This window comes from Mus musculus, chromosome 17 (genome assembly GCF_000001635.26).
Source record: "Mus musculus strain C57BL/6J chromosome 17, GRCm38.p6 C57BL/6J".
Taxonomy (NCBI): domain Eukaryota; kingdom Metazoa; phylum Chordata; class Mammalia; order Rodentia; family Muridae; genus Mus; species Mus musculus.
In genome coordinates, this window is record NC_000083.6 from 6,508,766 (window position 1) to 6,536,448 (window position 27,683).

The 27,683-nt window shown below is 44.2% G+C and overlaps 2 protein-coding genes and 1 pseudogene across 2 annotated transcripts in view; all 3 read right to left on the reverse strand.

Annotated features, from left to right (window-relative positions):
- Positions 1 to 320: 320 nt before the first annotated feature.
- On the reverse strand, positions 321 to 27,249 carry Gm2808 (predicted gene 2808). The gene is made up of 7 exons (XM_017317770.2): positions 27,143 to 27,249; positions 19,800 to 19,944; positions 16,766 to 16,910; positions 14,969 to 15,062; positions 9,777 to 9,920; positions 5,141 to 7,653; positions 321 to 3,139 (listed from the first exon to the last, which is right to left on the reverse strand). The coding sequence occupies exons 1-7, from the start codon at positions 27,171 to 27,173 to the stop codon at positions 3,023 to 3,025; spliced, it is 3,189 nt and encodes a 1,062-aa protein (XP_017173259.1). The 5' UTR covers positions 27,174 to 27,249; the 3' UTR covers positions 321 to 3,022.
- On the reverse strand, positions 12,763 to 13,781 carry Gm17880 (predicted gene, 17880; annotated as a pseudogene).
- The window catches only part of Gm29721 (predicted gene, 29721), a 47,094-nt gene continuing 46,618 nt past the window's right edge, over positions 27,208 to 27,683 (reverse strand). The window contains exon 10 of the mRNA XM_030250199.1: positions 27,208 to 27,311. Coding sequence (XP_030106059.1) covers positions 27,246 to 27,311 — 66 coding nt within the window. The 3' untranslated portion in view covers positions 27,208 to 27,245. The remainder of the gene's footprint in view (positions 27,312 to 27,683) is intronic.

A 27,683-nucleotide genomic window follows, 5' to 3' on the forward strand; every position in this document is an offset into this window, starting at 1 on the left:
GAGTCCCTGGCCTTTGACTACAGAGTGAGTATTACACAGAAGGCCAGTCTCTGGATGGACAAAACCAACATGCAAAAGCTTTCGCTTTGTATGCTCATTAGAGCCGAGTATTTCTAGCTGTGGTGGTCCCAGTTTTTCTCAGGCTATACATTCAAATAAGTATATTCACCCATAACTTTTGTTTTGATGATACTAGAGCCAAATAAATCTAACACTAGTTTTCATGTTGGTTAATATACTCTTTTCCTATGGGTCTCTATATATACTAGAGCCAAATAAATCTAACACTAGTTTTCATGTTGGTTAATATACTCTTTTCCTATGGGTCTCTATATAGTTGACTGTTTTTAATTTCAGTATCCAATGAGACATTGGGACATTCACAAATTGCTATTAATAACCATGAAGTACCCAAAATTCTGTTACTTAAAAGTCTTCATTTGAGGAGAATTTAATCAAGTGATATTGACTGGAAGAAGCCATTATCTTAAATGATACGATGCCACAACTGCTGCAGCAGCAGCTTTCTGCCCATGTGGAACCTGAGACTCACTCTCCGCCTGTTCCTGCAGCTCACAGGTCAAGCAACTCAAGGCCAGAAGCCTGCATCTCCACAGACAAAGAGTATCTTTTAGGGATGTTCTTATTTAGCAAAGTTGTAAGTATAACTTTTGCGGTCTGGAAAAGGTAAATTTTAACTAAAAAAACAAAACAAACAAACAAAACAAACAAACAAAACAAACAACAACCAAAAAAAAAAACCCTAAAACTTGAAGATCATTTACTAAGGGACTCTTTTGAGACTCTTATCTCAGATGTCTTGCCCTTCCTGTGTCTTATCACATTTTATTTTAAATTAACATTTTCAAAATAAGAAATACTGTCTTAGGGTATGCTATCTCAAAGATATTGCCTATTTTGCATATAATCAATACTGAGATAAAGAGTGAATTTATTTTTTTAGGGGATCAATAAGATTTTCTCCAACTCTCAAGAAAGTTGCAAAGCACCTAGCCTCCCCGTCCCCCCCAAAAACCTTCTGTCATATTCTCTTTATTTTTTGCAGCAAAATATATTGCCACCAAACAAGGCATTACAAAGGTACTATTTTTCTAAATAAATAATAAAATGGGCATAAATCACCAATACATAATAACAAAATAGTTCCCAAGAATACTATAAAGAGCAAGATAAATAACTATCTCTTAGACAACAAAACAAAGAAAACTGCATTTAAATTATTCCATACACAGAGAGGCGACAACAGTATTGCACAGCTAATGCTAAGCACTGGATGCCTTATCAAGCTACAGGGACTTACGTAAACACACTAACTCTGAACATACTGCTCAACTTGTTCCGGGACAACTGGCCCACCTAAGAATCAGCTCTCATATTTTAAATTATAAAATGGAAAACCCCACTATCAGCTGGGAGATGTTCTTGTCCATATTTCCTTGGAATCTAGGAAAAAATGATGAGTAATTTAATTTTTCTCAGCTAAAGGAATCAGACAGTTTCTTTCATTATTTTTAAACCAAACACAAGGAGGAGGAGGAAGAGGAAAAAGAGGAGGAAACTAAATCAACATTTAAGGTGAAAAGAATTTCCTTAGCATCTTCCACTTGTCAGCTTTCAAATAAGACCCAAGTCAAAAGTTAAAGCTCTTGTGCTCTGGGAACAAGCAGCACAGGTTGCAGCGACAGCGAGAACTGGGCCTTACTCCCAAGGTCTGGGTGTTTTCCTGGGTGTGTGTGTTCCCACGAGAAAAAATTTTGCAAACATGCTACAGGCAGAATGAATAAAGCACAGACAGTCTTAACAAGGCTCTCCCATAGTTGTGGTCAATCTTTTAGTACAGTCTATGCACCCAAAAACAGTTTTTTTTCCCCCTTACAGCATATTGTGGTGTTTTCCCCAAAGATGTGACTATGGCTCTATCTTTTAGTATGCTAGGAAATGCACACATATTTTTGATTACACTTATAACTGCTGGAAAGCATTCAAAACAACTGAATTTTAATGTGGACAAGGGAAGGAAAGGTGTAGTTGCAAATCAAGTCTCATTCACGGTTTAGAAAAGACAGAGCAATAGGATCTAAAGAGAAAGACGTCTACAGTAGAATGCTCCAGAGTCAAACAAAGGGGGAAGGAGAGCCAAGGCAGGTTCTTGACAAGTGGAGGGAGGTATGTGTGGTGAGTGAGCAGTCTAATGACTATGATGTAAACCCAGCTCCACCCCAGCCTGGATCGGCCCACTGACTGAAGTCTCTTACCTTCTTTCAAAGTCAGATAGGATTACTTCTGACACAAGAAACCAGTGGGGTTTCCAACTACCATCCTTGGAAAATCACCCTTGCATGAGCCACACTATCAGCTCATCCAGTTGTCTGTCTGCATGTGAGCCTGTGTCCATGGGCAGTCTCTCTTCCCTCACACACTGCCTATCAAATCACGTTGACAATGGTGGCAGTACCCATCTATGGTGGTTTACCTAAGCAGAGCACAAGGCATTTGCATATGTATCCCTCATTCATCCAGGTACCTTTTAGTGAGCAGCACACATCTGTGAATGAAATGCTGTCCCCCACAACCCAGTACAAGCTGACTCTTCCAGAGTTTTGGTTGTGTTTAAAAAATTTTTTTTTCATGAGTGAATGTTGGAATAAAGGACAGATGACATGAAGAACGAACACTAACACTCCCTATGTTTAAAAGAAGAGCAAGGCCGAGCAACCTATCTTCTCTGCAAAGGCCCTTGGTCCTGGCCATGAGAAGTAAATGCAGTACACTCTATAGCCAAGCTACACCGCCTTCAAGAACACAAGGTACCTCAAATTCTTCACTTCCAAACACCACTCTAGCAAAAGAAAAGAGACAATAAAGGCTAAGTGAACGACCGGGCCATGCCTACAGACCAGCACCCTCCTGGCCTGCTGGCTTCCCCTGTTCTTCTCAGGTAGTAGCAGCATGAGCTCCGCCTCCAAAGGCTCCTGCCATGTCTACTCCTGCATCTGTCTCTTCATTTTAGGCGCTGAGTCACATTGGCCAGGGCAACAGCAAAAGCCTGAACAGCTGAGAAGGGGTACTGGAAGTCTAGGATGTATGCGTTGCCATCAATCCGTCCAAACTGCATCACCTGGGGGAGGATGTAGGAGGCAAACACAAGAAAGGAAAAGAAAGTGAGACAACAGCCAGTTGTGTCCACTCCACTCCGAGGGAGCCAGAGAGTGCAGTCTAGGACAGAGTTCTAGAAACTCAAGTAACTGAATCTGATGGGCTTCTAGATCTAACTACAGGTTTAGGGAAACAAGACAGAGGCTCATGGCTAATAACGTAAGGGGGAACAAGGAGCTCACATGGAGTGCTACAGATAAGATAAAGTGGGTCTTCCGGGGAAAAGAAAGACAAGACTCCATACGACACTGAGAGACTTTCAGAGATGTGCCAACGTTGTCAAAGGTCTCTGCCTTGGAGCAGGCTTCCCTGGTGACTTTCTAGAGTATCACAACCCCCTTCCTCTATGCTCCTCCTTGTCCTGCTGAACCTGTGGCTTTACCACTTCATGTGGCCTCAAAACATGAGATTACCGCACCACAGCATAGGATACAAGATATACGCCCATTTCCGTGTGGTCTTTCTCTCTTCTTTTGAAAGACACACAGTAACAGTTGCTTCCATGTCTCTCACTTGTCTTGATCTCACTTAGGATAAGGGTGGGCAGGCATAATGTAAGTGCCGTTAAACATTTTTAGGCCCTGCAATTCCCATGCTCTGCAGAATCAACCACTCCATTCCGCTCAGGTCAGATGAACTTATAGACTTACAGAATTGATTTACAACAGGAAAAGGGATATATGGATGTATCGGCCAGTTTGCCAATTCTTGGCTTAGAAACTGCCAGGCACACAGCAGGCAGCAAAAGTATTTGCTGAGTTAATTAAGTAAAAATGAAATTTAAAATGGATGGGCCTCCTGTGATGCTCAGGAGGTAAAGTGAGGTGGCAGGGCTACAGAGGCCACCACGCTGTGACAAGCACTGTCTTGTCATCGTGGTCTTCACCTGTACCAAGGAGACTTGCCTTCTTTTAGAGAACTGGAGGAGGACTTAGCAATAAACACAGAGATAAGCAAACAATAACTAGGAAATGGAAATATTGAGGAAAACTCATCGAAGGCACAGCTGTGAGTCACTTGGCGTGGAGGTCTGAAAGGTCTGCCCTCCCCTTCCCCACAGATTCATGTGTCTGAATGCCTGGCTGAGGGAATGGTCACTATTAGGAGGTGTGGCCTTACTGGAGGAAGTGTGTGTCACTGTGGGGGCAGGCTTTATGGTCTCCTATGCTCAAGCCAAGCCCAGTGTGGCACGCAGTTTCTTTCTGCCTGCAGAACAAGACATGGAACTCTACTTCTTTAGTACCATGTCTGCCTGTGTGATGCCATGCTTTCTGCTATGGTAATGGTCTAAACCTCAGAAACTCTAAGCCAGCTTCAGTGAAATGTTTTCATTTTGTAAGAGTTGCTACAGTCATGGTGTCTCTTCACAGCAGTAACACCCTAACTAAGAGACTCAGTGACAGAAGGCTGTCACCAGTACCTAGTGCTTAAACTGGGAAAGTACGGCTAGCTCTCGTGTGTGCTAATGAGGTAGGGGAGGCAGGGCTGACAAACATAACCTTCTTCCATAGCTGGCAATGAAACGCTAGGAAGGAGTACTGTACATATGACAGTCAGTCTGTCCAAACTGCATTGTCTTGAGGTCAAGGTGGTGGGAAACAAAGTCATGAAATGGAAAAGGAGGAAAGAGGCAGTTAAGTAAGTTTGCCAACTCCTCAGGGAAACAGACAGCACAATCCACTAGAGTTACTCAGGAGGAAGGCAACACATGATGGCTAAATTAAAAGTATCAATAAATAAAAAACATGTTTTTGCAAATTTAAAGAGATACCAGAGACCAGCAACTGAAAAGCAGGTGGTGAGGGAATGCGTGGGGGCTGTGCTTTCCCTTCCTAACCGGCTGCCTAACAGGGTACGCGTCATTGGATTTAAAGCACATGTGGAGGCCTTTTAAATGCTTGTTCCCAGAGTTCAAGGCACTGGCCCTACTTGCTCAGTGGCCACAGTACCACAGTCTCCTTACCTGTCGTCCTTCCAACTCAATCTGGAAATTCTTGGCAGACTCCTGGGTCACCCTTCCTCCGAAGTCCAGCTGGTACACCTGTGTGGCTTCGTTCCACAGTGGCTGCTTGTTGGCCATCACGTACACGAAGCCCTGGCTGCCCAGCCGCCCATCTTCCTTCTCACTGGCTTTGCGGCACTTGAATTCCTCCAGCTCACTGGCGGTCCGCAGGCTCCTCTTGCTTTTCCACCCCTTCTTGCTGCCCTGGCTTTGGTTCATCAGCTCATCCCCGCTGATGAACAGCTCGGGCTCACTCTCTGAGCTGTCCTGGAACTCGTTTGTCTTGTTCAACTTCTTTGACTTCAGTTGGTCTTTCTGACTTTTCACTTTCTTCTTCTCTCTCCCTAGGCGGGGGCTGGAGATGAGAGAATTAAAGTCACTCAAAGTCCTAGCATCCTTTTTCACTTTGCCCTCAGTGATGGCCTGAACACTTCCTTCCTCTGCTCGGCTATCCAGGCGCTTCCGGTTCTTCTTTCCGAATTTTTCCGTTCTCTGCGGTACAGGGCTTTCTGTCAGAGAGAGGACTTCTTGGAAATTGTCTGCAGTCTCTACCATCACCTCTGTGCCCATGTGGCTTTGGAGCTCGGCAGGTGGAGGGGACACAAGAGGCTTCTCCACCACTAAGTGGGGCTTGGGGGGAAGAGTGCCCTGGGTGTTCTGCATGGGCGGGCAGGTGCTGTAGGAGTTCCAAGGGTGCAAGGCGATGGGCGGCAGCTGTACACTGGAGCAGGTGCTGCTTCCTGGGTATGTGGGGGGCAAGGTGCAGTAGGAAAGGCTGGGTGGGTATGCTGGCTGAAGTACCACAGCAGACTCCTGTTGTGCAAACTGTGCCTGGGACAGGGCATCCTTAGGGGAGCATGGAGCTTGTACTCCAGGCAAAGAGGGGTTGTTATAGCTGCCTGGATATGGCATTCCCATCCCATAGCCTGTCGGGAAGGTGGCAGTAGGGCTGGACGGAGACTTGGGAGACACAAAGGGCACTCGAGCCACATCCAGGTGCTGGCCTTGCCCTAGCATGAGGGGGGACAGTTTTAAGGGGTTGGGCACTGTAGGTTGTGCTGTCCTTTCCTGGGGAACCCAAACGTCCTCACCCAGCATGGGGTCCCACTGGTAAGGGGGAGGTCGCTTCATGGTGACAGCAGCTTCAGGAAGTGGGGGGTGCCTCAGAGGCTTCTCGAGCTGACAGTGCTGAGACAGGGCCTCATCCTCGGTGAAGGCTGAGTTGACATAGTCAGTACGATCACGGGAGGTGTCAGGAGGGCTTAGAAGATTATAGGAGGACTGGGAGGCCAGTGGGGAGGTGCTGATAGCATGGGCCAGGGCTGCACCTGACTGGGAGCTGGGCCCTGCTCCACTGCACTGGCTGCAGGTGTATAGGGCAGGTGGAGGTCTTGCTGGGAGCTGTGCCACTGCCCCAGCAGCACCCCCCTTAGGCTTGGCTAGGGGCTGCAGTGGGGCACGGGAGCTGTCTGCCAGATGGGGCATCTTAAGTGCCACCTCTCGGTTGTTCCTTCGTAGGGTGGCATGGATGAGACTGTTGTCCAGCCTTTGAGCGGCACTCCGCCCCTGGGCCAGCTGGCTAGCAATTTCAGGGTAAGGAGGTGGGTCCCCTGTGGGGATGGAGTATCGAGGGACAGTTAGTCGGTTCAGAGTGGCACTGGTGCAGGGTTGGGGGACCTTCTTCTCAGTGGCTGTGAGTCTCAAGGTGGCAGAACTGCCTGGGCCAGGGAGAGTGTAGGTGTTCTGGGAACAGAGCATCCGAGTCCGAGGCCGGCACACCTCTTCCACATTGCCACTGCTGTCAAAGGTGGTAATCCTCTCATAGCCTAGTGGAGGCTGGTAATGTGCTGCTGTAGGGTACAGTGAGAAGTCACCCTTCTTCAAACACACATCCACTGGGGGCTGTGGTGGTGGCAGAGGGGGTGGGGGTGCAGCCGTGGTGGGGGCAGCAGGGATAGTTCCTGGATACGGGGGTGGGGGATTCATCTTCGCCACTTGGACCTCCTGCGGGGCACTGAAAACTACCGCATCCCCCTCGGCAGCCAGCTGAGGCACTGGGCGCAGGGCCTTGGCTGACTTCTGCAGGTGCTCATGGTCCCGATCTCCATGGTCCACCGCAGACAGCTGCATAGGCGCCTGTGGTGGTGGTGGTGGCGGTGGTGGCAAAGGCAATTGAGGAGGATTCTGAATGATGCGGCCCATTTCTACACCTCCAAAAATCACCTGTCCAGGATTGGAGTACCGACTGGAGACTGGGTACTGGGTAGCAGCATCACCTGCATGCTCTGCTGACCCTACAGCTGTTGTCTGATTGGTTAAGACATCCAACTGCACATTTTGATTGGCCAGCAGGGACTGCACCAGCCCTATGCTCTGGGTGGGAGACAGAGCTTGAGCAGAGCTGTAGATTGGTGCAATAGGGATGTTCACTGTACAGGGCGGGTTGTTTTCAGGGACACCTGATGCTCCTGTAACTGTAAAACAAACAAACAAACAAAAAAAATCGGTTGCAAAACAGTGTAATAGAACTATGCCAGAATAAGACGCATACTGAAATATATCTGATCTTTTCCAAGCAAAATGTACCCACTAAGACATCCAACTGCACATTTTGATTGGTCAGCAGGGACTGCACCAGCCCTATGCTGTTCACGAAGCTTCTCAAACCCTTCTGGAAGAACATAGCCAACTAAGGAGTGTGCAGCATGGCCTGCCTGTTGAGCATATTCTAAGGTACTGTCAAAACATCTCAATGAACGTGTTCTAACTTTCTGAATTTGGTACCATGTGCTTGCATGATACCATTACACATAAATGTCTACAGAACTCTTTAGTGGTTTTGCTCATAAAATGCCTATGTAAAATAAAGTGGAAACACCAAAAATAAAAAATAAAATAGAATCCCTAGAAATGGGCATATTGGCTGAATGCCCTTTGCCTATTTACTGCTTTTTAATATTTCAAACAGCATTTAAGGTACAACCAACCAATAAAAGCATGTGGATATTCCATTTACTATCCAGACGTCACGTCATGAACCATAAACGTCAGCCATGACTTGCAGGCAGGTGCTCAGAGCCACAGTTGGCAGTGCCCCTGTTGGCAGTGGCGCTGACTCTAGCTTTGCTCCCTTAGCCTACTAAGTGGCTGTGCCTCTTCCTCAGAGCACATTGTCAGAGGCCCAGAGGCTTAAAACTTGGTGTTTAATGCTGTATAGCAATAAATAATTGAGCAATCAACAGGATCTAACAGGCTTATTTTATAGGTTGGCTGACTTCACCCAAACAGCAGGATGCGGCCAACACAAGTCAAGCCTGGCCTTGGGCCTGTTAACCATGTGTTTGCTGGGATCTCCCTGAGAGAGACAGTTCATCCTCTGGCTTAGGAGTCTGGCCCCACCTCAGGCTTCCTGTCTTTGGCATGCTGATCTCTCAAAGAGATACTCTTTGGTGTCCAGGGAGCAACAACTTCAGGTATCTCCCTCACCAACGGATTCACAATCCCTGACTGTGAGCCCCAAGACAGTGTACTTCAGCCTCTCAACAGAGAACTACACACACACACACAGACAGACAGACAGACAGACAGACAGACACACACACACACACACACACACACACACACACACACACAGCCAGTTGCTGCAGCAATTCAACTGTGGAGAAGGAAAAAACTCTAATCACTGCATTTGGGGACAGCAAAGAAATTGTCAAGGGAAAGTATGAGCCATGTCCCAACCAGAGTCTGAAACAGCAGAGCATGTGTCAAGCTACGCACCCAAGTTCATTCACTAAATGGCAGGTGCTGGTGCAGAAGTAGAGTCTGGGTCTACAAAACTTGTAGTTAAAAAGCAAGAATGTTTCTCAAGCGCCCTTGAGTAACTGAGAATAGTAAGATACAACTTATTGGAAGCCACTGGAAAACACTCTGGTTTGGGAATAAAACAAGACTATTTAAGAATCCCCTACTATAGCAAAGAAATCTCAAGGCCAACAGATGTCTGACAGTTTGTAAAGTTAAATTTAAAAGCCGTGTGCTAAATAAATAGTAAAGCCAGGTCGCAGTACAGACTTGGTGAAAGGGTGTTCAAATGCAAAGGCTCTGAGTCCTGGGAGCACGATAGACCCCTAGAGAGGTGGTCCAAAGCAGAGGTACAAAGGACAGATGCTATGAGGCAGGACTTAGCTCTGATTTTACACAGCCCTCCTACATTAGGTTCCTGATTTGAGCTCCTGCCCTGACTTCCCTTCCTGACAGACTATAAGCTGTGAGGTGAAATACCCTTTCCTCCCCAAGCTGCTTTTGGTCACGATGTTTAAATAAGCAATGGAAAGCAAAGAAAGGCAACACCCGATGTGAGAAATGCTCTGCGAACTGTCACTCGTCACTAGCATCGAAACCACCCATGGAAGCTCCTCTGGGAGCTTCCTTCCTGCCAAAAAGCACCCATGGCGGTTTCCCTCCTAGGATACACTATGCCTCTTAAGCTTAGCGAGCGAGGTGGGCCTTTTTCAAACCTCATTAGCAACTGTACTCAATGACTGAGCACTCTGTCCCCTGGCATGGTCCACTGAGAGAGGAGCTGTGACAGACTCACCTGGTAAGTCATCCTCATCTTCACTGAAAACGTTTGGGTTGAAGACAGGCAGGTTAATATAGTCCATGGAAATCTTCCTAACTTCCGGGAGATAAATGGTCATCTGCCAAGGCTGGAGATGCAGCAGGCTGGTTTTATAGATTACTGGTGAGAGGAAGGAGGACACAGTTAGTTGAGGCACACCTTTAGTGTCTGCTGATGAACACAATCTGGGATAGGAAAATTCTTAGTCTGTCTACAGAACCACAAATTTTAAATGCCAAAAGTATGCCTTGGACTCATCCTTCCTTACAACGAGCAGACGCAGGAGAAAAGTCTTTAAAAGCTTCATTGGACTGGAGGCCTGGGGAGCTGCCACTGCTGCTCAGAGTGAAGGCTTATCTTCCTGCGTCTCACTGCAGTGCTCTGTGGAGGGACTTACAGCACTCCTACAGTCTGTTCAAAGCTTAAGGTTAACTTAGTAACACAGGTATGAGGAAATCTAAGAATTTGGAATTAAAACAGTTAGAAAAGATAGGATTAATTATAAAATTATGAATATAAGTTTCACAAGTAGGTTAAAAGCAAGATTAGGTTTCTGTCAACTCTCTTTTGTGTTTAAATGTTTATTAAATAATTAACTTAATCGTGTGTGTGTGTCATGACACACGTGTGGAGGCTAGTTCTATCCTACAAGATTAAACTTCAGTTGTCTGGCCTTTGTGAACATGCCTTTACCCACTGGGCAAGCTCAGTGGCCCATCTTCTATGTTTAATACTCTCCCCTGGGAAACAATATACACAGGCACGCTAACGGCATTCTCAGAAAAAGCCACATCCTATGTCTACCACTGGCTCTGGGCCTGACAAACCAGTCAATCTAGAGGCCGTGCCTTGCAGGGGCCTCAGTCTGAAGCTGGTGCTCGAGGTGGCTTTCCTCCACAGTCTCAGCATACTTACCTACAAAACACAATCTGAATGTTGGTGGAAAAGTTCTGTGCTGTTCTGAGTTAGTACAAAAGTATTGTCCAGAGCAATAAAGAACATTTGATTTTTGCATTGAGGAGTGATTACAAGCATCATTTGCCTCTAGGGAACAAAAGCAGGTTGACAGTAGAAAGATAAATCAGAGCTCGTTCCCTCTCTCCCATCCTCTCTCCATGTTGTTCTTCTGCTGCCCCATCTCTCCATTTCTTTCTTCCCTCTTCTCACTGTCTCTCTCTTCACTTCTCTGTCTTTCTCTCCCTCTTGCTCTCTCCTTTCTTTCCATTTCTTCTCTCTCTCCGTCCCTCTTCCCCACTCTATGAACCATCCTTTAAAACTTCTGAATTTCGAGTCTATGACATAATACATAGGTTATATAAAAAACTAAAAAGAAGTAACTTTCTTGGATCAGTCACAGCCACCACGGCTCTGTGTACCCCCCTTCCCCCAAGGACTACAGGTGACCAAAATACGTGAGCAGGCTCTGACACAGCCAGTGAGTTTCTGGGATCATTAGCAAATAGATGGAGTTCATGTGGATGTCACATGTCACATGCCTTGGATGTCACATGTCACATGCCTTGGAGGTGTGTGTCTTCCTGCCCTCTATCAGCAGAGTGTGGAGATAAGTTAAACTGAGGGTGGGATGGCTACATTGTGAGACCTTGTCTGAGGAGGAGGGGGAGGAGAGTGGAGGGGGCGGTGCCAAGTGGAGGAGGAGAGGTGAGTAACACACTAGCTGTCAGGAGGAAAGAGGCTGCCAATGATGAAGCCAGTCCCACTTGCTGTCTGCCCTCTCCCTCAGTAAGTCTGTATACTGAGCTTACCCCCCCACCTCTCGCCCATGTGCTAGTGTGTTCTAACTGAAGGAAACAAATTATTAAATGTAAGGAATAATAGGGAATACTCACCTCCAAGTCCATTAGAGCATCCTACATTGTATTTGAGAAGATTAATAAGGTAACATGAATAGTCACTTCCTAATCCAAAACTTGCTTTGTCTATTATAATCAAGTGGGGAGTTCTTTAGGCTTGGTCACAACAGTTTATGGACCAATTGCTCCTTGGTCAGGAGAACAGTGACCTTATGCTGTGTCTCAGGAAGCCTTTGTCCTCACAGGCTAACTCACACTACAACAGCAGAGGCTCCCAGTTTAGTTTCCCTAACTGGCTTAACTATGGATCTACTCACAAGAAGAGAAGGACAGAAGCTGACAAGGATACACTAAATAAACTTTCACCTCAGTCTTTTTTCCCAATCTTTATCTTAGAAAGGCTAACCTCCCAGAGGCTTACTAAGGTGGAGGTAATGGTGACATTTAACAAGTTAGTAGGGCACACATGAGCGACTCAACATTTGTGGTCATCAGAGCTTCCAGAGCACTGAAGTATCCTAAGAAATTCCCTTTGGAGAAAAGAGCTGTGTGCTACGGTAGGAAGTGAGGAGTGAAAAGAAAGGACCCATTGTTCATGCAGTAAAGCCACACTGACCACATAAAAACTCACACTGGCCCTGTCACGTCATTTCTTTATCACATTATATACAGCAAGCCTTATTTTTTTGTGAGGCCAAGGACTAAATCCAATTCAATTTCACGTTCTACTTTGGCTTCACTTTTTTTTTTTTTTTTTTTTTTTTTGGTTTTTTGAGACAGGGTTTCTCTGTGTAGACCTGGCTGTCCTGGAACACACTCTGTAGACCAGGCTGGCCTCGAACTCAGAAATCCGCCTGTCTCTGCCTCCCAAGTGCTGGGGATTAAAGGCGTGCGCCACCACACCCAGCTTGGCTTCACTTTTATTTGAAGTGAAAACTTCATACTGAAAGCTTTAAACTTGGTGCTGTTTTAAGTGCACCCTACAAGTGCACACAGAGCAGACGGCGTTTGAGCTGGGCTGAGGTAACTAGCTGAGGTAACGGTGCTAGAGGTCGAACCTCAAGCCTCAGCCCTGCTGCACTCCATCCTCAATGCATTTGTAGAATTTGGTTTGCAAGAATAATTCATTTTTTAATTTTTATTTTTTTGACAGATGAGTCTTTTAATAGGAAAATAAAAAAAAAAAAAACAACTCCCTCATCCCCAAAAAATCAAAAGCCACACATGCAACAGCAGCAACACACATCTCTTCAATCCAGACAGCTGAGTTTCAGTTCTTCGCCTTGGGAGGTGGCCTTACACACCCATAAGCACAGCGCGGTCTGGCTCAGAAGGCTCCAGCGTTAGTTGCTCCTGGGGCTTCATGTTCTTGCTGCACTTTCCTCACTTCAGATGCAAACACAGCTTCTGCTGAGGCTGTGGAGTCAATGCCGTTGGCCTTAATGGAAATCACAAAGTGTCCTCCATTCTGCAGGAAGATGTGGGCATTCAGGGCCACACTCTGGGTTTGGTCTGGCTGGGCCACATCAGCAAAGATGACATCCACCGTTGAGATAAGCATTCGGTATTTGTGTAGGTGCCGAGCATCTTCACGTTGATGAGGCCACGGCCAGAGTAGTGGAGAACTCAGCTGCATCGACCAGACCAGACCATCCCGGCCGACAATATCAGAGATGTGGGAGACGGCGGTGCCTGAAGCTGCTCCAAGGTAGAGCACCTTCCCTCCCACCCCCAGCCCCGCTTGATGTGGATCTGGTCTACATCGCCCAGGATTTGTCATCTCCTTCTGAAATAGACTTTTCTCTTCATACACAGATTCTCCAGGGATGAGATTCTTTGTGACAAGGGCATCCTCCTTTCCGCGACAGATAAAGACACCTTCATGCCGATGTGGCTCCACCATCACATTCTTCCCTGACTGGTTTCCTCTCTTGCCTCCCCGGCCACCACCTTGACCCCTGTTGCCCCCAGATTGGAAGCCTCCACCTTGGCCACGTCCACCTCCTCGTCCCCTGAAGCCACCACCCCTTCTGCCTCCTTGGCCTCCTCCTCTATCATCAAAGCCACCTCTGCCACCAAAGCCGCAGCCACCACCGGGGCTGAAACTTGGTTTCATTACTGTGTTCTGGTCTCGAAACTCAGGCATTCCTGACTCCATGAGTCTCAGGCTTTAAGAATAATTTATTTTATAAGTCTGCATAGGATACAACTTCTATAAACATAATTCTTGAAAAAACAATTTAAATTTAGCTGTAGAGAGCACACATTAGATCAAGGGCCAAGGCCTGCCTGGCCTCACAGAGAGAAACAAGTGAGATTAGCAAGGAGGCAAACCAAGAAGATGGGGGTTGGGGGTGGGGGGTGGCAACTACCTAGCAACAGCTTGCATCTCTGTCAGTCCAGTGCCAGCCAACCTGGTGTACAGCAGCAGCACTGCAGGCTACCCCAGCTCTCTAGCATTCTAGCGCTCTCCTACACTAGACCTCCTGCACTCTGTCTCCTGCACTTCAGTTCCTGCTCTCTCTCTTTCTCCCCTCTTCCTCCCCTTCTCCTATTCTCTCTCTGCCTCTACTCATTTTCCAGGCCCCCTTCCCTTCCCTCAATAAAATTCCTTAGTACTACGCCTGTCGCATGGTGGGGATTCTTCAGGGGAACACCTTGGCTGGGCCACTGAGGTGCCCCCTCCTACCACATTATACTGCTGTTTTATAAACTACAATGGGGGTGGGCAGGGAGTGCAGCACAGCTATGCATGGAAGACCCAGCAAGCAGGAGGAGGCTGCTATGGGAAGGTCTGTGACTAAGTCCACTTCTTCCCTGCCCCTGAGGTAAGGTAGCAAGTACGCCTCACAGGGATAGGGATGTAAATAAAAACCAAAGCCTGGCATGGCCTCAGCTTCCATTCCCCTCACATAAGTGCCCTCTGTGTCTTAAATCTGTCACAGGTAGATGCTTACTAGATAAGGAAAAGCAAGAACTAAATTCTTAAGAAAAGGAGACAGCTACCTTCTTGGTCTTTAACTTCTCTTTAGAAGTTTCTTGTAACGTAAGGACCCAGGCACTGAAACCTAGATCTGCTCAGCACAGCCAAATGTCTACAAGTCCTTCAAAGTCTTCTACTAGAGATTTTGGCTACTAACAGAGCTTATCAAAGAAAAACACATGAAAGCTCCAGGAACAAAGCCAGTGAGCGACAGAGCTGCTTCTCTAACAGCGAGTGGCTGGAGTCAAGGAGACAGACAGGAGTCCGGTGCTGTCTTAAGAACTCATTTTCTAACTTAAACTGCCACAGGTTGAGATGGGAACTTTTATTGATTTCCAATGGGACGGTGAGAAAATAGAGCGAGTCTTTACCTGCACCGAGGTTGGTTGGTAGGAATGCAGCCAAGCCCACAATCTTAAACTTGGTTCCCCAGATATTGGATGTGACCTGAGCAAGATAGTTGTGCTGTGGGGGAGGGGGAAAGAAAAAGACAAAGAACCTCAGTCCATTTCATACAATTGTCTACTTAGAATGAACTAATATGTAAAATGCTTAAGTAGACACTGCCAGCAACATTTACTCTCCACCTGATGCCATTTTACAGATCAAGGGTTAGTTAACCAGACTGTGATGGCTGCCATTTCCCAGTGGTGGACACTGAGCTGGGAGTGCTGGCTCTTTCCCGAGTGTCCACATGTGTTCAGTTTTAAAAGGGCATTAGCAGTTTGAGAGATGGCTCAGCAGCTAAGAGCACGTGCTGCTCTCATGGAGGCCAGGAGTTCCATTCCCAGCACCCATATCAGGTGGCTCACAACCATCTGTAACTTTAATTCCAGGGGATCTGGCCTCAGTGGGTACATCTATGCACCTGGTGTACATAAACACACACAAGCACACATACATGCATAAATTAAAACATCTCTTAAAGGGTTATTAAAGGGCTGTGGAATGTGGCTCAGTGTGCAGAATGCCCACCCAGCATGCATGAAGCCCTTGGGTTGACCTCTGCCATTGCACAACTCAACCTGGCGAGGTAAGCCTGAAACCCCAGACTTGGGAGGTTACGCTGGGAGGGTCAGAAGATCAAGGTCATCCTTGGCTACACAGCAAACTTGAGGCCACCCAGGGTAGAGGAGACCCTGTCTGTATAATAAAATTAAAAAGACTATCAAAGCTCAGAGTAGTGGTGTATGTCTGTAGCTTCAACCAGTTGAGGACAATGAAGAAGTACTTGAGCCTAGGAGAAGGGGGCGTGGCCTCATTGTTACAATCAGGAAAACAGGAAGCAGGTGTGGCAGGATGTGCTCTCAGCAACTGGGAAGCTGAGGCAGGGGTATACTCAGGTCCAGACCAGTCTGGGCTACCAGAAATATCTGAAACTAATTAACTAATCAATAAAATAACAAAGAAATGACATTATGTGAAATAAAGACAGAACTTAGACTAAACTAACTAAACAAACAAAATGGCCACCAAAATGATTGGGACACAATTTTTGTTCATTTCTCCTTTTTCTCATGGATAAATTCTGCAGATTTCAACTGAACTGAATCCATTATGTCCCTGAACCTCCCAATTACCCTACTGTTTCATGTGTCGATGAAAAGCATCTTACAAAGTCAGTGCTATGCTCAGGGTGGGCGTGAGTACAATATAGCTCCTGGAGGAACTCAGGACCTAATGATGCACAATAAGGCTTTTGTTGGTTTGTATACAATGTGGTGTTTGATAAACACCAGCAGGGCATTAGACTTGTGTTAGCTGTCCAGGGCAGGAAGCCTTCACAGAGAAGGCCCACACTGGAACAGTTAGGGCTGAGAGTGAGGGCAAAACCAGGGAGGTGCTGGAGAGGTGACTGTGGCAGAACACAGGCATAGAGAAGGCAGGCAAGGCCAGACTGTGGGGCTATGGCCAGTGTCCCCTTCCTGGAACTGAGGAGTCACTGCAGGACCAGGAGGCAGACACGAAGAAGGGAATACACCTCACTCAGAGCTGTCCTGGAGGAAGACTCCAGCAACAGAGAGGTATGTGGGACACAGCCACGCGGTGTGCATGCATGCAGGTGTGGCAATCAGCAAGACGGGGCAAGTTGGGAAGGATGGCGGTATTTCCAGGTAGCCTGCTGGCTGGACTGTGTGCAGGCTCTGTTGTCAGTTATATGAGCCTACCTGAGTGATGTCTTCAAAAGGAACCTCTCTCCGTGTCAGGCTGGGCGAGCCCATGGAGGGCTTGCGCATGGGCAATCGGGGAGACCGAGAAATCTCTTGAGCAGCCCGTGGAAGCTTGGGTGACTTTCGGGCCTCAATGCTGATCCTGTGGGAACAAGGTATGAGGGGTCAGACATCCACAGAAGGATGCATCTGGATCTAGAACCCCACTCCCTCTGACACTCAGCTGTAGAATGTTGGCTCTCAATAGTCAGGGCACTAATTTCACAAAGCTCTCTCTTGCTTTTGATTTAGAAACAAGGGGAAAGAATGTCAACTAAATACTAAGTAATATATGCAGAATTAAAAAATGGAGATGACACCTGGTGATTCACCTGTAAGAGCCTAGAGAATGTACAATCACCACCTACTGACTTACAGTATATTTAGAAAAGCGCATATGCCTTCTGCCACAAGTTTGCGGAATCGGCCCTAGGGAGGTGGCAGGAGAGAAGACTTTCTCATCCTAACGACACCGCCATTTACAAAACTTCTTCTATGTCAGTTTGGATTTCAGCAGACTATTTAGCACCACCACCGATAATATTTAGGTCAAATCACTGAATCTAAAGCTTTTCTGCTGCTTCTGATTCCATGTTCTATTCTAGCTCTGCTCCTTTACAGGTGTTTAACACTAGTCTACTCAAAAGACGGTGCTATGCAAACAGCTACGGCAGGGTTCATAGCGTCCTATGAAAAGTGCATACAGCAGCAGATATAGACTGTTTACGGAATTGGTAAGAAACTTCAGGCTCCAGGAAAATGGAAAAACGGAGGACTGAGTGTTCCAGGCAGAGAGAACGAGGAAGGGGGCACCATTCACAAGAATGGCAGGACCTTCAGAGGGTATTTATAGATAAAATGTGTGGCAAATGATCTGCTTAGGTAGTGAAAAACACTAGAGAATGACACAAGTTCTCAATTTTATGAACAGTTTAAACAAACTTTAGAGGAAAACAAAGCAAACCCAATGTATTACATTCCTGGAACAGTTGGATAGTAAAAATAATTGTTTATCCTTCATGTCATATACAAACACTGGTTTGGCTATAAAGCAGATCTGAGATTGAATGTAAAAAATAAAATTTTAAAGATGCAAGAAGGACTCTCATGGTCTTAGAACAGACAGAGATTTCCTAAGTGCAGTACAAGAGGGACTGATTATAAATGGACCTCTCATATTGGACTATCTAGCAAAATGTCTGTGTGATATGGAGTCCTCTCTGTTACAAGTCATTAAACAATCTAGTTAAAAAAATGAAGGAAAAATTCAAACAGACACTTGACCAAAAGCAATAACCAGATGCTGATATAAACAGGACAAGTGCTCAGCTCGACATCACCAGTCCCTGGAGATTCCAGAATCAAACTCCAGTGCCACTGTCACTACACAGCCACACATTTATCTAGAATGGGTAAAACTCTTAAAGTCACCACAAAGCTGGAAATGAAAATGGAAACCTTCTATACTGTTGTAGAAATTTAATTTAGTATAGTCACCTGGTAATGCTCTTTGGTAGTTTCCACTAAAGTTTAAAATGTAATTAATCTATGACCATGTAACTCCTTTTATAAGACTATATGCAAGAGAAATGAGTGCAATATTTTCCAAAAGGTTTGCACAAAAAAATTTATACTGGATTTATCCATCACAGTTCTAACTAGAGACTGCCCAATATCCATTGACTGGGAAAGCACATAACACATAGTGATATGCTTGTTATAATGAAATAATACCATAAAGTGTTTTAAAATAAAAAGGCAAACTTCTGATATCTATGATATTGTGCTGAGAGAAAAAGCTAAATGAAGAATACCCATATTCATTCAACAGTAAAAAAAAAAAAAAAAAAAAAAAAAAAAACCAAACCATACCTATAGGAACAAAGCCATACTGGATGCAAGAAGCACACGAAACCTTCTAGAATGTTGGGCATGTCCATTATCTTGAAATGGCGACTCATCAGTCAACCTACTGCCCAATGAACCAGATATTTGAAAGATGGCCATCTGGGCACGCCTAGGGTGGTATGTAAGTCGCACCTTGATTTTGCATACTATCACAGAACTGTCAACAAGCAAGGGCTTTGATGAGGTTCTGTCTGTCCATTACTGCCCACAGAAAAGTCCTGTGGAGAGACAGTGCTCTCCTAGGTGGTGACACCAGACCTCTGTCTTCTTCAGATGGTATCTATCACAGGCACGGAGCTAGGCACTTTCGTCAAAACAATGACACATCTGCTGTGACACCTTCTTTCCTGTTCTTAAACTGGAAGGGACAACAAGAAAACTGGGAAGCAGTGGTGGCTCCAGGTCACGTGCCTTCACTGCTGACCCTAGTGACACCTTGAGGCCTTCATTTACCATCTACCCTGGAGGAGAAAGGCAGGCAGGCAGGCAGGCAGGCTGTAATTATTCCAGAAAGAATCTTCCAGAATGAGAAGTGAGAAAACAAAAGGGGAGTTGATTTTGCTGCTGTGTAATTGTGACCTTCCTCCAGGTTTATTTGGGTAGAAATGGTTCCAGAACTAAGCAGCAATCTGGACCCAAGAGGTTCAGCATCCTCATTACAGTCGCCTTGAACTGAATTCTGGATCTAGAACAATGCCATGCCATGTAGAGAGGTTCTAGAGCTAGAGGTTCAGAATCCTCATTACAGTCAGCTTGAACTGAAGTCTGGATCTAGAACAATGTTATGTCATGTAGAGAGGTTCTAGAGCTAGAGGCTCAGAACGCTCGTTACAGTCAGCTTGAACTGAAGTCTGGATCTAGAACAATGTTATGTCATGTAGAGAGGTTCTAGAGCTAGAGGCTCAGAACGCTCATCACAGTCAGCTTGAACTGAAGTCTGGATCTAGAACAATGTTATGTTATGTAGAGAGGTTCTAGAGCTAGAGGCTCAGAACGCTCATCACAGTCAGCTTGAACTGAAGTCTGGATCTAGAACAATGTTATGTCATGTAGAGAGGCACAATGACAGGAAGTTTACTGTTACCTTGGGAGTTTGGGCGATTTGCTAGATCTGGAGATTTTGGGAGACTTCTTGGCAGCCCAATCATCACTCAGTTCGATATCACTGGAGTCTGAGCAGTTGCAGCTGTCAATCACAGTAGAAATTAAGCTGTTCCCATAGATCTCATCTGTAAGAAACCAATCGCAAGGTGTAAGCAACTGTTACTGCTATACAGCCTGACTTTATGGGCTTCCTTGTTAAGTTAGGGGTTAGAATATTAAGAAGTAGTCCTTTTCCTTTTACATTTTTTTAAAAGATTTATTTATTTATATGTAAGTACACTGTAGCTGTCTTCAGACACTCCAGAAGAGGGAGTCAGATCTCGTTATGGCTGGTTGTAAGCCACCATGTGGTTGCTGGGATTTGAACTCCAGACCTTCGGAAGAGCAGTCGGGTGCTCTTACCCACTGAGCCATCTCACCAGCCCCTCCTTTTACATTTTTTATGCTCTTTTCTAAAAAGAAGTAGGCAATTTCTACTATTATTAAAATGGCTGATATTTTAGTGCTCTAGAAATATACAAAATTCCTAGGACAGAAATAGATGACATCTCTGCCTTAATTGCTGCTGCTCCTGCTTTTAAAACAAGATCAGTCAATCCTGAAAGGAAAATGCCAACCAATAGGGGATTCTTAGGGGCCATGAAAGAAGCCAGGCGAAAGGGAGATTTGGACTTCTGCTTCCCAGTAACAAATTTTGAAGGGGAGACACCCCAATGGGAACCTCTTTAAAAACTCTTAAAGAACTAAAGTATTCTGTTAAGAACATGGGTCCAAGTGCTCCATACATTTGACAGATTGTGGAAATGTTGGGTAGCATGTGGCTAACTCCTTATGATTGGCATCAGACTGCAAAGTCCACTCTTAGCCCAGGACAGTTTATAGTATGGAGGACAGAATATGAGGATAGAGCAAGGGAAGTGGTTCAGAATTTAGCTGTTAGGAAAAAGGCAGATAAACCTACTATGTCATCCTTCTCAAGGCCAATGCATTCTGATGATGTATGCATGACTTTCCAATGCTTGTTCAACCACACTAGCAATCAGTGTTCCTTCGTTAATAAATCTGCCATAGCATTTCCTGAAGCCAATAGACCTGGCAGGCCAGTATGTCCTCTGATATGTCCTATAAAAAATTTTTCCTTTTCTTGATTGAATTATATTTTGTAAATGAAGCAAGAGTGATATAATTCTGGAATTCCCAGATATAAGAGCTGTCTCTATATCAGGAAATAAATGAACTACATATTTTGAATCTGTATAAAGGTTAAACTCTTCAGGTATGTGTTCAAGGGCAGTAATAATTGCAATAATTTCCACCTGCTGTGCAGAAGTTTCTTTTGCTAATTGTAGGTCTATCTTTTATATAAACAACTGAGGTTCCATTAAATGACCCAACTGTAAATACCAAGATGGCATCAGAAATAGGTTCCAATAGGGCGTTGAGGTCCATGATACTTAATTTGTTCCATATCATGAGCAAATGCTATTCCCCAGTCATCCACAGTTTGAAGTAAATACTCCAATTGTTCCTCATTGTAGGGAATAACAATTTCATGCATTTCTTTGCCAAATAATTCCCTGGATCTTATCCTCCCTTTAATAATTAATTTGTTACACATAAAAGGATAAGAAGATACCATTTTTACTTGAATATGAGGGAGATAAATCCATTCTAGCACACCTTCTTGCCATAGCCATGCAATAGGGGTGTAAGCTGTTTTAAGTATAATAAGAGACCATGGTTTTAAATAATTTATTTGTTTTACCTTTGCATCTTGCATCTTTTGTTCTATCAATTCTAGTTGTTTTAAGGCTTCTTTTTTTAATATTTCCCAATAATTTTTAAAAACCATTAAGTATTTTTAATTTATCAATCCTAAGTTGCTATTTTTGAAATATGATATATTCATTATGAATTGTTTTTATCAGGGGTAATAATTATTATTATTAGTCCATGCTGGGTTAATACCTCAATCATATTTTTCAAAATTAATTCAGTTAAATCATTTGAGCTGTCTCTTAGACTTGGAATCAGGATCTCCTTTAAGAATTTCAAATAAATGATGCAACTGTCCTGTGGTAATTTTTAAATAAGGTCTAATCCAATTAAAATCATTTGTTTTTTTCTGCTATAAGACTATCATCCATATAATGTAAAATAAAAGCCTTTTTATACTTAGCCCTAATGGATCTTAAAGCTTGATCTACCAATTTTTGACAAAGGGTAGGACTGGTCTTCATACCTTGGGGGAGGACCTTCCATTGATACCTTTGAAATGGCCTATGAAAATTAACAGAGGGAATGCTGAAAGCAAATCTTTGTATGTCTTCTGGTTGTAATTTTATAGTAAAAAGCAATCCTTTAAATCTATAACTATAATATAATAACCCTCTGGAACAGCTACTGGGGATGGGAGTCCTGGCTGTAAAGCTCCCATATCATGCACTGTCTTATTAACAGCCCTAAGATCTTGTAAGAGTCTCCATTTACCTGATTTTTTCTTAATGACAAACACAGGAATATTCCATGGACTACTAGATTCTTCAATATGTCCTAATTGCAGTTGTTCTTCTACTTTTTCTACTAATTGTTCTAAAGCCTGTATCTTTCCCTGAGTTAGGGGCCACTGATTCAGCCACACAGGCTCATCACTGATCCATGAAATTTTATCTGCATATAATTTATCAGCAACCCCTATAAAAAAATGCTGCTCATTCCATTTTTCATCTGTGGTTAGTTTTATTTTCATGTCCCCTAAGATATCTCTTCCCCATAGGGAGAATGGCAGAGAGGAAGTAGTGTGAGGTTGAGAAGTACCCACTTTGTCTTCACATTCCCATGTCAGGGTTTTTGAACTCTGAGCTACATTGGGAGCCAGCCTCAATCCCACCAGAATAGAGGTTATATGAACTACAGGCCATGTTCCAGGCCAGTCTTTTCCTGCAATGCAAGACCTATCTGCTCCTGCATCAATGATGTTCAACTTGACACAAGAATAGGCTAGGCAAATTGTGAAGGATGGTAAACATTCTCCTGATCATTCATTAAAAATGGAAGTTAATCCAAGGGGCCTTAAACCTCAAGTTTTGTGGCAAATGGACATAACTCATATCCCAGAATTTGGAAAATTGGCCTATGTACATGTTATTGTAGATACCTATTCTCATGTGGTTATGGCTACTGCTAGAACTGGGGAGGCTGTGAAAGATGTCATACATCTTATTATGTGCTACTCCTCCTTAGGTGTGCCAAAAAGAATTAAAACTGATAATGGTCCAGCTTATACTTCTCAAGCAAAGTTTTGCATTCAATGGGGAATAGAACATACAACAGGAACTCCATACAACCCCCAAGGTCAGGCTATCATAGAAGACTCATCAAAATCTTAAGGTACAACTTCAGAGATTAAGATCTAGTGCTCATTACTACTCGCCTCATCAATTACTAAGCCAGGCTTCATTTACCATTAATCACCGTAATACAGGTGATAAAGGCTTTACCCCTATGCAAAGGCATTGGGCTCCCCTACAGCAGACTGTTACTCGTTTAGTGATGTGGAAGGATCTTTTAACAGGCGCCTGGGAAGGGCCAGATGTGTTCATCACCTGGGGAAGAGGATACGCATGTGTTTTCCACAGACTGCAGAGACCCCAATCTGCATCCCAGGCAGACTTATTCGACCCCTTCCACCAGAAAACCTCTACCAGAACCCAGAAGCAAAAGAAGGCAAAAGAAGTCATGAAGAAAATGAAGAAGCTTGATCTCTTCTTCACAGGCAGCTACGGCTCCTCCTGAACGGTCATCTACCACAGGGATAGATCCACCCACTTGGGGACAACTGAAGAAACTCACCCAGAGAGCACAACAAATAATCTCTAATATCGGGAAACCACCATCAGCAGAAAATATGCTATGCTTGCTGAGGTTGCTATGCAGGTATGCTGTGCCTCCGCAACCTCGTCTTGGGCCTATGTTCCCCACCCTCCCCTTCTTCACCCCGTGGGTTGGGGAGATAATCAGAGTCATGACTCTGAGCTGCTGGGGGACACGCTGATACCCCCCCCATTTGACTTCCTCTGTAATTTAAATGAGGGAATGTCAGATTCTGCCCCAATCTGTTTTACTTTAAAGGGAATAACCTCCATGGGTTGCCTTCCCACTAGTTATAGAACTTTTCTTTCTGATGGTTCAGATAGATCCTGTTGCCCCCCCCCAATCATAAAAGATTAATGTGAGAGCTTTCAATAATGATTTTTGGATATTCTAATTATAGTGAAACTTTTATAAGGCCAAAAGAACCTATGCCTCTGAAACAATGTCCACAAGAATATAGGGACAATGATAAATTGTGGGTATCCTTGCTTTCAGGTGATAGTCCAAATGGCTTAAATGAGGGTTTAGTTTTTGGGCTTCAGTACATGATCCTTGGAAAACTCAAGAAAAAGTTTATGATTATTCCATAGTCTCTCCATTTTATGATTATAGGAAACAATTAACTAATGTGTTATAGCTCTTTCATGGATATAGGCCTGATACATTTATAAATAAGTCTGTTAATAGATGGTTCACTGCAGGACGGGTGGAACCTATTTATGTCAGTCATTCTCTTTCACATAATACTTCTAATGTTTTTTTCAGGGTTATTTAGACTTTTTGCTGCAACTAACATGGTTCTTTTTTAAAAAGCCTAAGGAATGTAAGAGGATTCCTTTGGCAATTAGATCTTGCCTAAACTATCCTTATGGTATACTCGCTGGCCAGTCCTCAGATTTTAAAATTATTAAAGTAAAACGATCTTATCAGGTCAGCTGTTCCGAATGTATTCTAACTAACTGTGTTGATTCTATTTCAATGAAGAATTATTCAGTATTTTGATATTACAAAGACCTCCTTATGTTATGTTTCCTGTAGATTTAAAAAAGGACATTTGGTTTGATGATGTAGCCTTACAAACACTTAAGAGAGTTAGTGAGCTAATAAGTCCAAAGCGTTTTGTTGCAACTTTAATTGTAGGCATTAATACTTCAATTAATATTACTCTAGTAGCCATTCTTACTCCACTTACAGTCTCAACAGTCACCTTAGTCTCTGATACAAAGACTGCACATTTTGTTGATGACTTAAACAAAAATGTCTCTTTAACACTTGCAAGGCAACGAATTATAGATCAAAAATTAGAAGTAAAATTTGATGTTTTAGAGAATGTAGTTTTGGTATTAGGACATGAAGTGGAAAATATTAAAATTCAGCTTTCTGCCAAGTGCCATGCCAGCTTTCAGTATATATGTATAATGCCATTACCTTATAATAAAAGTCATAATTGGAATTTTACTAAAAATCATTTGTTTAGAATTTGGAAAGACCATGATATCACTCATGATATGGCTCAATTACAAGCCCAAATCTCTGCTATGAGCAAAGCACATGTTGAATCGACTGATATAGAAGATTTGGCTCAGTCTATTAGCTCTGAACCCTGTTAGTTGGCTACATTGGATCATTGTTGTCGCCGTGCCTACAGGAATAATAATTCTTCTCCTCCTTACTTTTCCAATCATCTTCCGACTAGTCTTTTCCTTCCCCTCTACAGCCAACAGAGATATTTATGAGCTTCGATTAAAAAATAAAAAAGGGAGAGATGCACACCACCTCCAGGAGGATCTGTGTGCATACACACACACACAAGCAAACAACAAAACCAAAGTCAACCCAAACCATAGCCCAACCATATGAACAAGAAGAACCTTTGCTCATCTCTTCTAATTCTCACCTTTCCATAAATAGTGATATTTCTTTTCATGTCAGTAGGGAAATTAAAAAAAAATGTTTTATGAGGGGCTGAAGCGACAGCTCAGGGGTTAAGAACACTTGCTGTTTCACAGAGGATCTGGGCCCAGTTCCCAGAGCCCACACAGTAACTCCAGTTCTATAGGGTCCAACACCCTCTCTCCTGGGATTTTGAAGGAGAACGGCTCCCATAGGCTCATATATTTGAATGTTTGGTCCCCAGTTGGTGGCCCTGTTTGAGAAGGATTAGGAGGTGTGGCTCTGCTGAAGGAGGTGTGTCACTGGGGGCAGACTTTGAGTTTTCCATCTTGATCACTCAATCTCTCTCCCTCCCCCTCTCCCTCCCGCTCTGCCCTGTGGTCGTGGGTCAATATGCGAGCTCTCAGCCGTTCCTTTACTAGTCCATCATGGAGTCTAACCCTCTGAAACTGCAAGGCTTGGTCATAGTGCTTTATCATAGCAATAGAAAAGCCGTTAAGACACATGGGCATGGCACACATGTGACACACATACATACATGCAGGCAAAATATCCATACACATAAAAATAGATCTTCAAAAATTATTTAAGAATTGTGTGAAGGAAGATGGTAATTTTTTTCCTGTATGAAATCAAACTTCCAACGCCCTTTTCTGAAGGTCACCCTTCCCCACTTATTGGCTGTAGCGCCATTGGATATTGAATGCTCCTGAGTTTCAGCGCCTCTGCTGGAACTGAACTGCCGCGTGAGTATACTTGGAGGTGGAGCCTTTGGGATGTGGTTATGTTTGAGAGTGGCCCTCGTGGAGTGGGATTTGTGTTCTTATAAAGGAGTCCTCAAAGAGCAGCTCTTCCCCCTTTCTCCCATGGATTGCTGGCACAGATGTCCATCTATGAACCAGGGAGGTGGTCCTCACCAGATACCAGCTTTGTCAGCACCTGGACTTCCCAGCATCCAAAATGGTGAAGATAAATGTCTGCGGCTTCAGTCTCCAGCCTTCTGTTACAGCAACTCAAATGCTCTAAAACACTCCTTGAGCATCAGTGGCGGTTTGAATATGCTTGGCCCAAGGAGTGGCACTATTAAGAGGTATAGTCTTGTTGGAGTAGCTGTGTCACTGTGGGCATGGGCTTTAAGACCCTCATCCTAGCTGCCTGGAAGCCAGTATCCTCCTATCAGCCTTCAGATGAAGATGTAGAACTCTCAGCTCCTCCTGCACCATGCCTGCCTGGACACTGCTATGCTCCAACTTTGATGATAATGGACTGAACCTCTGAACCTGTAAGCCAGCCCCAATTAAATGTTGTCCTTATAAGAGTTGCCTTGGTCATGGTATTTCTTCAAAGCAGTAAAATCTTAAGACAGCATCCAAATTCTCATGTATGCTAAGGTCCATAAAGCCAGACTCTGATTCTATATTGACCAATCTTTACCCTTGCATGAACAAAAAAGTACTAGCAAAGTACCACAGCTGTCTGATGCCAAAATTTCAATTAAAAACAAACAAACAAACAAAAATCCAACTGTAACAACAAAAGAAAAATGCAACAACTTACGGATTGCACTTTCTTTTCTTTTCTTCTCCATAGGCAAGGTTCTTACAGGTCTTGATGCATATCTCTAAAGAGCAGCTTTTAACGCAGTAATGAATGGCAAATTCTATTTCTCCAGTGACATTAGCATTGTCAAAATTACCCATCTCTGTGCAGGTGCTGTTGATGCTCCCTGAAATCAATGGCAGACATAATAAATTACTTCACAGTTAAATATTTTGCAATTCTGCTTCCATGATAAATCCCAATTAATGTGAATGTACATCTGACTCATGTTCAACTGATAAATGCACCCTCTTACATTTTGCTAACCTAAGTTGCCACCTGCTGAATCCTAAGGCAATGGGGCATCCTCCCCAGGCCTTGTCTCGTTATGTCTCAGCCTGGTGATAAAGGTTACCCCATCAAAGCCTTTATCATGAGTCACTGGGATGAAGCAAGCTAGCTCATATGCCATTCTGTTAGCGTAACTCTCCTGCTAGGCGGTATCCATGGCTGGAAAGTGTGTGTAAAGCAGCAGACAGTGAGGCTGAGGGGCTAAGGC

Bases quoted from the DNA above. Each gene is read 5' to 3' on its own strand.
- Gm2808 (XM_017317770.2), bottom strand. From the start codon at position 27,173: ATGGAGAAGAAAAGAAAAGAAAGTGCAATCC. The intron at 19,945-27,142 runs GTAAGTTGTTGC...GGTTTCTTACAG, and splicing joins AAGAAAAGAAAGTGCAATCC to ATGAGATCTATGGGAACAGC. The intron at 16,911-19,799 runs GTAACAGTAAAC...TTGTTCCCACAG, and splicing joins AAATCGCCCAAACTCCCAAG to GATCAGCATTGAGGCCCGAA.